Below are 10,677 nucleotides of genomic sequence, written 5' to 3'. Positions count from 1 at the left end.
CCAGCTGTACTCAGCGCTCTACCTTACCCCCAGCTGTAATCAGCGCTCTACCTTACCCCAGCTGTAATCAGCGCTCTGCCTTACCCCAGCTGTAATCAGCACTCTGCCTTACCGCAGCTGTAATCAGCGCTCTACCTTACCCCCAGCTGTAATCAGCGCTCTACCTTACCCCCAGCTGTACTCAGCGCTCTACCTTACCGCAGCTGTAATCAGCGCTCTACCTTACCCCAGCTGTAATCAACGCTCTACCTTACCCCAGCTGTAATCAGTGCTCTACCTTACCCCAGCTGTAATCAGCGCTCTACCTTACCCCAGCTGTAATCAGCGCTCTACCTTACCCAGCTGTAATCAGCGCTCTGCCTTACCGCAGCTGTAATCAGCGCTCTACCTTACCCCAGCTGTAATCAGCGCTCTGCCTTACCCCAGCTGTAATCAGTGCTCTACCTTATCGCAGCTGTAATCAGTGCTCTACCTTACCCCCAGCTGTAATCAGCGCTCTACCTTACCCCAGCTGTAATCAGCGCTCTGCCTTACCCCAGCTGTAATCAGCGCTCTACCTTACCCCAGCTGTAATCAGCGCTCTACTTTTCCCCAGCTGTAATCAGCGCTGCGCATGTTCTGTTACATTGACAAAAAGCGGTGCATGTGCAGCACTGATTACAGCTGCGGTAATGGTGTCACCCAGCAGGTGCACAGGTGTATTCATTACTCACGGACATTTTAAAAAGATCCACACGTGGAGCTAATTTCACTTGTGATTCACCACACGATTTAATGCTGGAAGCCAATCAATGCTGGGCTTACGATGTCCATCACTAGCTTGTACTGCAATAATCACCACCATCCTGATGTTGTGATTACCTGTGAAACTTTGTGCAAAGTCTGAAATATAGATTATATAAAACACCTGTAAGATGCTGTAGCCATTTGTTACCAGCAGGAAATTCTCCTTTGGGTGGGATTGAGCAGTAAATTGAGAAATTAAAATGCCCTCTGGAAACTGTGCTGTGCCCGAGTAGGTTTGAATGGCATCCACTGTGCCCGAGAGGTTGTACCCTGACTGAGGAAGATTGATGGGGTCTAGTTCAAAATCAAACCCATCAGTATTAGGGGTGAGCGGGTTCGGATTTCTGAAATCCGAACCCCCCCGATCCGAGGCCTATCCGAGTCAGGCTCGACTTTTTCCACCTGACTCGGATCTGAAATCGAGGCAAAACGTCATCATTCCGCCTTCCGTCTCGCGGGTTTTGGATTCTATATAAGGTACCCGCGTCGGCGCCATTTTCTCACTCGGCTGTGGACAGTGAAGAGGGAGGGTGGGAGTTAGGGCTGGCTGGGCTGTGCAGTGTAGTGCTGTGCTGTGCTGCGCTGTGCTGCTGTTGTCCATAGGGGCTGTGTCCACTCCTCCAAAGTCCATAGGTGCTGTGTCCACTCCTCCAAAGTCCATAGGGGCTGGCTGTATTGTGCTGTGCTGCTGTTGTCCATAGGGACTGTGTCCACTCCTCCAAAGTCCATAGGAGCTGTGTCCACTCCTCCAAAGTCCATAGGGGCTGGCTGGACTGTGTTGTGCAGTCAGTTGTCCATAGGGGCGATGTCCACTCCAAAGTCCTGTGCAGTGTTCCAGTCCTAAAGGGGTGTTGTAGTGTTGTCCAGGGGGTGCTCTGTCCATTACGGGTGCTCCCCCCAAGTGCAAAAAAAAATAAAAAATTTCTGTGTTTGTGAATTGTGTGCGCAGTAGCCGCACGTGTATTAACAAAGTAGTGCCAAGCGTGCGCCTGTGTCATTAGTAAAGGGCCGGCTGGCTTGTCCGTTAAAGGGTGCTGTAACCCCCAAAGTACACTCCAAACAAAATAAAATGATATTTTCTGTGTTTGTGAATTGTGTGCACTGTGGTTGCACGTGCATCAACAAAGGAGCAGCGCCAAGCGTGCGCCTGTGTCCCATAAGTAAAGAGCCTGCTGGCTCATTTCTTAAAGGGTGGTGTAACCCACAAAGTGCACTAGTCTCCAACAAAAATAAAAAATTATTTTCTGTGTTTGTGTGCGCCTTAGCCGCACGTATATATCAATATAACATAAATGGAGGACCAAACTTTCTCCAATAAAAATAAAATAGGGAAAGATCAAGAACCACTTCCTCCTAGTGCTGAAGCTGCTGCCACTAGTCATGACATAGACGATAACATGCCATCAACGTCGTCGTCAAGGCCGATGCCCAATGTCATAGTAGAGGGCATATGCAATCTCAAATGACAAAGTTAAGGAAAATGACCTTAAAAATAACATTTAAATCATCTGAGGAGAAACGTAAACTTGCCAATATGCCATTTACGACACGGAGTGGCAAGGAACGGCTAAGGTCTTTCCCTATGTTCATGACTAGTGGTTCAGCTTCACATGACGATGGAAGCCCTCATCCCGCTAAAAAAATCAAACGAGTTAAGATGGCAAAAGCACAGCGAAGAACTGTGTGTTCTAAGAAGATATCACAAATCCCCAAAGAGAGTCCAAGTGTGGTGGCGGTTGCGATGCCTGACCTTCCCAGCACTGGACGGGAAGAGGTGGCTCTTTCCACCATTCGCACACCCCCTGCAAGTACTGAAAGGAGCACCCACAGTCCTCTTGCTGATATGCAAATTGAAGATGTCACTGTTGAAGTACAACAGGATGAGGATACTGGTGTAGCTGGCGCTGAGGTGGAAGTTGGCGAGGAGGATTCTGATGGTGATGTGGTTTGTTTAAATCAGGCTCCGGGGGAGACAGTTGTTGTCCGTGGGATGAAAAAGCCCATCATGGTCATGCCTGGGCAGAAGACCAAATATTCCACCTCTTTGGTTTGGCAATATTTCTATCCAAATCCGGACAACAACTGTCTTGCCATATGCACCATATGTAAAGGTGAAATAAGTAGGGGTAGGGACGTTAACCACCTAGGAACATCCTCCCTTATACGGCACCTACAGCACGTTCATAAAAAGTTACTGTCAAGTTCAGAAACTTTGGCTAATAAGCAGTCCAGGGACACCTAAATCCCTTCATCCTGTTGTATCCAAGCGCCTGCAAACCACACTGTCAACTCCCTCCTCGTCAATTTCCTCCTTAGTCAGGATCGGAAGTAGTCCTGCAGGCCATGTCACTGGCATGACTGACTCTCCTATCCGGGATTCCTCCGGAGGATCCTGCATTGCTACGCCTGCTGCTGTTGCTGGGAGTCGTTCATCATCCCAGAGAGGAAGTAGGAACACCACTACTTTTACTAAACAATTGACCCTCCAACAGTCCTTAGCGAGGAGGATGAAGTGCGACAGCAGTCATCCTGAAGCAAAATGTATAACTGAGGCCTTGACTGCTATGTTGGTGTTAGACGTGGGTCCGGTATTCACCATTAGTGCAGTGGGATTTAGACAATTGATGGAGGTAGTGTGTCCCCGGTTCCAAATCCCGTCTAGATTCCACTTCACTAGGCATTCCATACCGAGACTGTACAGAAACGTCAGCAAAAGTGTCCTCAGTGTCCTGAAAAATGTGGTTGTACCCAATGTCCACTTAACCACGGACATGTGGACAAGTAGAACAGGGCAGACTAAGGACTATATGACTGTGACAGCCCACTTGGTAGATGTATCACCTTATGCAGCAACAACAGCAGCAGCGTCACCAGTAGCAGCAGCTCAGAAACGCCAGCTCATTCCAAGGCAGGCTACACTGTGTATCACCGGTTTCAGTAAGAGACACACCACCGACAACCTCTTAGAGAAACTGAGGGAAAACATCGCCCAGTGGCTTACCCCACTTAGACTCTCCTGGGGATTTGTGATATCTGACAATGCCGCCAATATTGTGCGGGCATTACATCTGGGCAAATTCCAGCACGTCCCATCTTTTGCTCACACAATAAATTTGATGGTGCAGAATTTTCTGAAAAGTGACAGCGGCGTGCAGGAGACGCTTTGGGTGGCCCGAAAAATTTCTGCCCACTTTCACCATTCAGTGACTGCGTGCCGAAAACTGGAGCACCAGCAAACACTCTTGAACCTGCCCCGCCATCACCTGAAGCAAGAGGTTGTGATGCGGTGGAACTCAATCCTCTATATGCTTCAGAGGATGGAGGAGCAGCAAAAGGCCATTCAAGCCTATACATTCACCTATGACATAGGCAAAGGAGGGGGTATGCACCTGACTCAAGCACAGTGGAGAATGATTTCCGTGTTGTGCAAGGTTCTCCAGCCCTTTGAATTTGCCACACGTGAAGTCAGTTCAGACACTGCCAGCTTGAGTCAGGTCATTCCCCTCATCAGGCTTTTGCAGAAGCAGCTGGAGAAAGTGAAGGAGGAGCTAAGATGGAGCGATTCCGCTCGGCATGTGGGACTTGGGGATGAAACCCTTCATTCGCTTTGCCGGGATTCCAGGGTGGTCAATCTGTTGAAATCAGATCACTACATTTTGGCCACAGTGCTCGATCCTAGGTTTAAAGCCTATGTGGTGTCTCTCTTTCCGGCCGACACAAGCCTGCAGAGGTGCAAAGACCTGCTGGTGAAAACACTGTCAGCTGAAGCGGAACGTGACACGTCAAAGCTCCTTCTTCATTTTCTCCCGCAACTGGGGCTGCCAGGAAACAACTTTGGTATCCTAAGCAACCCGCTGGCAGTGATGTAGGGCAGGCAGGACCAAGTTTGGACATCTGGTCCGGACTGAAGGACCTGGCAACAATTTCTGACATGTCTACTGTCGCTGCATATGATACTGTCACCATTGACAGAATGGTGGAGGATTACATCGGTGACAGCATCCAAGTAGGTATGTCAGACAGTCCGTACCTGTACTGGCAGGAAAAAGAGGCAATTTGGAGGTCCCTGTACAAACTGGCTCTATTTTACCTGAGTTGCCCCCACTCCAGTGTGTACTCTGAAAGAGTGTTTAGTGCAGCCGGGAACCTTGTCAGCGAAAGGCGTAGGAGGTTGCTTCCACAAAATGTGGCGAAGATGATGTTCATAAAAATGAATTATCAACTCTTCCAGGGAGACCAGCCTCCAGAACATACAGAGGGACCTGTGGTGGTGGATTCCAGCGGGACGAATGAATACTCTGTGAGGATGAGGATGTACACAACACTGAAGAGGGTGAGGAATCGGTGGATGAGGAGGATGAGGACGACATCTTGCCTCCGTAGAGCCAGTTTGTGCAGGGACAGATTAATTGCCAGTTTTTTTTGTGGCCCAAACGAACCAATCATTTCAGTCACAATTGTGTGGCAGACCCTGGCGCTGAAATGATTGGTTTGTTAAAGTGTGCATGTCCTGTTTATACAACATAAGGGTGGGTGGGAGGGCCCAAGGACAATTCCATCTTGCACCTCTTTTTTTTCTTTGCATTATGTACAGTTTGGGGCCTAGTTTTTCTAACTGCCATCCTGTCTGCCACTGCAGTGTCACTCCTAGATGGGCCACGTGTTTGTGCCGCCCACTCGTGTCGCTTAGCATAGTCATCCAGCTACCTCGGTGCAACCTTTTGGACATAAAAACACTATTGTGAGGTCTTCAGAATAGACTGGAAATTAAGGTTATTGAGGTTAATAATAGCATAGGAGCAGAAAAACCCACAAATTCTGTGATTTTAGCTGTTTTTATGCTTTTTTTCAAAAAAATACAGATCCAAAACACAAAACCCAGAACCCAAAACACGGAAGGGTGGTTTTGGCAAAACCAATCCAGATGCAAAACACGAAGAAAGATCCAGATCCAAAACACAAAAAGTGGCCGGTGCACACCAGTAATATAAATACTTTTCCTACACAGTCCCCATTATATCCTATATCCAATGGGGGCTTCAGTAATTTAGCAGGAGAAATGAAAAGGACCAGCAATTTCCCCGCACTTTTCTTGTAACTAGAGAGCGCAAAAAGTATTACTCTCTGTAGCTAAAGTGCCAGGGAAAAGCCATATTTGGTTTATTAGACTCCTAAAAGGTGCCTACACATTTAGCGATTTTTTACATATTTTACAAATATGCCCAAATCGTGAGTGTCTCCCCACGATGCGCGTTCCTGCTGATCGTACATCGCATCTTCAGATCTCCCATGCTGTAGGGCCAATCTCAGTCACGAAGCACTGGAATAGTTAGGAGGCGCGATAGATAGTTTGTCACATTGGACAGTTTTTAGCACCAAATCGTGCCCACGACTGCCGGGGAGGGTTCAGGGGGAAATCGGCCACGATCTCGGACCGTGAGCACATCGCCAAGTGTGTAGGCACCTTTAGAGAGATAAGTTTGTATGAGCAGGGGTCTATTTACTAAGTAGTGTTAGGAGACAAAGTGAAAAGTGATGTCAGTGATAAGGTGCCAGCCAATCAGCTCCCAACTGTCATTTTTCAAACACAGCCTGTGAGATGGCAGTTGGGAGCTGATTGGCTGGTACCTTATCACTTTTCACTCTGTCTCCTAACACTGCTTAATACATTGGGGCTGATTCAGAGCCGGACGCTATTTGCGGACGCTCGTTCAGAAAAAGGGGCCAGATATTTAAATTGAGCGCTCGCTCTTTGCAGTCTGTTGACGCCTCTATGTCTGAGCGAGCGTCCGAAACATGCGCTCGCTATTTTGTAAAGACGCCCCTTGGCCGTTCGCATCACACGTCATCTCCGGTATTTATTAGATTAATCGAGTACATAGAAAGGCGTCTGAACTGCTCGCAGTGCTTGTGGTAGGATTTTCCTACCGCTATCACTGCGAGCAGTTCAGGCTAAAAGACAACCAAGTGACGTGGTCGATGACGCTGCTTTGTTAATTATGCACACCCATAAAACACCCGTTTTGACCGTTCGGATCTCCACTCCCCGTTTTCAAGCACCTTCCCCTGTTACCACCCACAAACGCCTTATTCTGTCACTCAAATTAGCAGGCCCTCGCTGTTTTACGAGCGCTCGATTTCCAACCGCAATGACTGGTGGGCACATGCGCATTACAACCCATACGCAGATGTGCGAACATCGCTCGGAGCTTACGAGCGGCTCTGAATCAGGCCCACAGACCCCTAGCTGGTAAGAGCAGCATTTATCTACTTCGGTGTATAAAATAGAAATTGCAGTCGGTAATTGGTCAGTACCTGAATAGGTATTATGTGAGTGACAGCTGGTAAGTATACAAATTGGGTTAATAAGTTTTATTAAGGAGCATTTTCACTTTCTCCCAACAGGTTTTGGTTCTTTACTAATAATGTACAAGAGGGAATAACCTGCCCAATGCCCACATCAGCTGCCCAATGCCCACATCAGCTGCACAATACCCACATCAGCTGCACTAGAGTTTTAAGACAAGAGTATAAAATATCATTACAATAGGACAGTTTACCAACTATAACACCAGTTTTACATTACAATAGTTCATTAAAATGGTCTCACCAACGGCACCTCTGATGGAGACCACTGATGACTATTCAAAAGCCATCCCTAGCCTGATACTACCACATAGGGCCATATTCAATTTGAGGCAAAAAGTCAGTTAACGGCGATAATCTGTGACTACGTCATTTTCACCTGTTTTAATTATCCCAGTGTCCAATTTCAAAGACTTTTCGCCGGTGTAAAAAGGCTGTTAAAAAACTGGGATAACTTTTCTCCATGTAATCCATAAAAAAAGGCAGAATTGGGGGTTTAGGGGGAACAGGCTTTATAAAAAAAAAAAGTCTTTAGGGACTTAAATATGCTTGCACCCATTTTCATTTACCCCAAATTTGATGGGACAGGTTATTTTTTTTTTCTAAAAATATAACCAGAGTGCTATTCTTCGCCCCTTCTTTTAAAGCTGCATTTATGCACCTGCCGCAGCTATTAAAAACCCCAACTACCTTCAGCAGCCCAAATTGGGGGTACCCATAATGATCATGTCAGGACATCTTTGGGGGGGTGTGTGTGCCCAGAGACTTCCCGAAAATTGAATGGCCTTTGATACTTACCTTTCCGCCGCGTCCCGCTTTCGTCGGATCCTGATTGAATACTGGGATAAGCGGGCACGTGCCTGATACTTTATCCCAGTAAAAAACGACGATGAGGGCGAAAAGTCAGACCTCGGACTTTCCACCCCATATTGAATACGGGCCATAGACGTTAACTGATTGGACCAAATGCCGTAATGAAAGGAGAGTTTTCACACAGGCCACAAGCCTGACCCCACCTCAGTGTCTAATCCTCCTCAGCCAGATTAGTCACCTTATATTTTGCAGTGTGTTTGATTTTATAGGAGTTTTGTATTCAGAAGGAGGAAAAAAAAAAAAAACCATTAACCAGCAACAAAACATATATTTTTTTTACACCGACTTTTTGGGCCTTTACCTGCCACCTAGGAAATGTAATGAAGGGGAAATGTAATGAACTTTATACAATACACAAAACAAGCTGCACCAGGATTTCCAGACAGCTGAGATAATAGAATAAAACTCCAAGTTCTGCCATGTACAGTCTCAGATGTGCTGATCTACTACTGATCCTGATCTTTATTCCTCCAGGATAAGTGCATAACGTAGTCACATAACATCGGCCCATAATGTAACCTTACTTGTTCTTATCCTGTCATTCATTGTCCTCAGAGGTCAGTGTTCTGATCAGAGACAACACCTATATTCCTAATCATTGCTCCTGTCTGTGTATCCCTATAATGGATGTATCCAAGACGTCTACTGCAAGTGTGGCAGCTGGTGTTGGGAACATGCCCAGGAATACGCTGTTAGATGGGAGTGTGAGTAGCCTAATTGGGAGAGTTCCCTGCAGCCTGCATGTACAGGACTAACCGTAATACTGAGACCCTGGGATAGAGCTACAGCTCAGCCCCCATTACATCTCATCTACACGTGACCATGTGTCGTGTTCTGCTCTCTGTATGTGCCTCTATGTCACCCACCACACCCAAAGACAATCGGAGATTTCATAACTGAGTTTCCATTATTAGTCCAAGGTTTATTAAGTTGATCCCAGGAATACGGTCCAGGATGGATCTCTACTTTATTAGAATGTGATTGTACACAGCATCGGACAACAAGTATATACATTAGTGTCAGGGCATGTCCAGTAACTGGCTCACTTAGACATGTCCCGCATAACATGGTATATTGTGGCTAGTTATACGAAGGCGCATTTGTACATTCTGTCGTATGTACACAGACTCCTCTGTGGTTACGGACGTGTCCCTGCTTGCACTGACATCCTGGGGGTTTGCAGTCCATAGTGCACATTATATCTTTATTCCAGTTGTCACAGGTAGATGGACAGCTGGAAAGGCAGGTGCTGTACTCCTCATTGGGTCCAGAACACTTTACTGAATTAAAAGAAAAACAAACAATTAGATTTGAGATTTTCTGTAGACTGTTGTACAAAGATCTTGCAGATTGTAAAGTAATGGAAACATTGAGAGCCAGAGCACCTGCACCGAGGGACTGAAGATCTCCATGTGCTCCGAACAGCAGAGACCTTTGAGGCAGAGCAAGATTAAGAGGAGGGGTGCACACCTGCCTCCATCATTTACTCCCACTATGAGCTGTTAGGAGAAGAGGAAGGTGGAGTCCAAGCAGAGGCCATAAGGCTACACTACAGTACAGTCAGTGCCAGAGGCATGAGAGGTGTATGACTTTATATGTACAACTATGGGGGAGATTTATCAAGCCTTGGAGATGATGGTGGAGAAGTTACTTCACATTAATTCTCTCCAAGGCCAAATACATCTCTCCCTATGGACGGGATGCATGACTCTCCGCATTCAGGATGAGATGCATCCCACCACTCTTTACATGCATGCGGTAGTTAATTACTCCAGTATGCATGTAGAAAAATCACAAAGGACAGCTCTCCGCTAATGAGGGATTGCCGGCTCTATGCCCCAGAAGCCCCTCTGCGCAGGAGGCGTGCATCGCGGTGTGGGGGGGTGGGGGAATACTGGAAGGGATCTGGTTGGATCCCTCCCAGTGGGACTTTGCAAATAGAAACATAGGCTTCTATTGGGCAATGCCATGTGAAGACAGCGTTGCCCAACTCATCAAAGCCCCTGGCTTCATGCATATGAGGAATATGGTGAGACTCCCCAAACCAGCATTTTCTGGTTTTAACTGCATTTCTGAGGTCAGTGCAACCCGCTGTGTGTGTGTCTAAGTATGCATACACCCCCAACCATCCCAATTTTAGTGGGATAGTCCTGCTATTCAGGTACTGTCCCACCTGCGAGCTGCAGTGTCCCATGGGACAAGGAGTGAATGATCTCACCTCCTGTGCGTAAAGCTGCATACACATCTAAAGATTATCTGTCCAACCATCCAACTAGGTGATTGGTTGGAATGAAAATCTGGTAAGGTATGGGAGTAACTGATGATCAGCAATTTGCTCCCAAACGCCGGAAAATGGACAAAAACTGTTTGATCTAAACTATTTGTTCAAACTTGTCTGACGTCATTTTCATCTGTTTTCTGGCATTTAGGAGCAAATTGCTGATCATCAGTTACTCCCATACGTTACCAGATTTTCATTCCAACCAATCACCTAGTTGGCTGGTTGGACAGATAATCTTTACTTGTGTACCCAGCTTTAAAAGGCAGGGACAGCAGTGTACATACACCCTGTGTGACATGAAATGAAGGGGTGATGTGACTGCACCCCCTTTTCATGTAGGTGCCAAAGGCTTGAGTGAAAGAGCCCAGTCC

General features: G+C 46.8%; 1 protein-coding gene across 4 annotated transcripts in view; it reads right to left on the bottom strand.

Moving 5' to 3' along the window:
• Positions 1-8,922: 8,922 nt before the first annotated feature.
• LOC148514835 (serine protease inhibitor swm-1-like) overlaps positions 8,923-10,677 on the bottom strand; it is a 29,174-nt gene continuing 27,419 nt past the window's right edge. For all 4 annotated transcript variants that reach the window (XM_088480859.1, XM_088480861.1, XM_088480862.1 and 1 more), the window contains one exon: positions 8,923-9,305. In XM_088480859.1, the coding sequence (XP_088336985.1) occupies positions 9,106-9,305 (200 nt within the window). In that variant the 3' untranslated portion in view covers positions 8,923-9,105. The remainder of the gene's footprint in view (positions 9,306-10,677) is intronic.

This window comes from Taudactylus pleione, unplaced genomic scaffold (genome assembly GCF_031769625.1).
Source record: "Taudactylus pleione unplaced genomic scaffold, aTauple2 ptg000257l, whole genome shotgun sequence".
Classification (NCBI taxonomy): Eukaryota; Metazoa; Chordata; class Amphibia; order Anura; family Myobatrachidae; genus Taudactylus; species Taudactylus pleione.
Note: the sequence above shows the minus strand (reverse complement) of the source record. Positions and strands in the feature narration are given on the sequence as shown.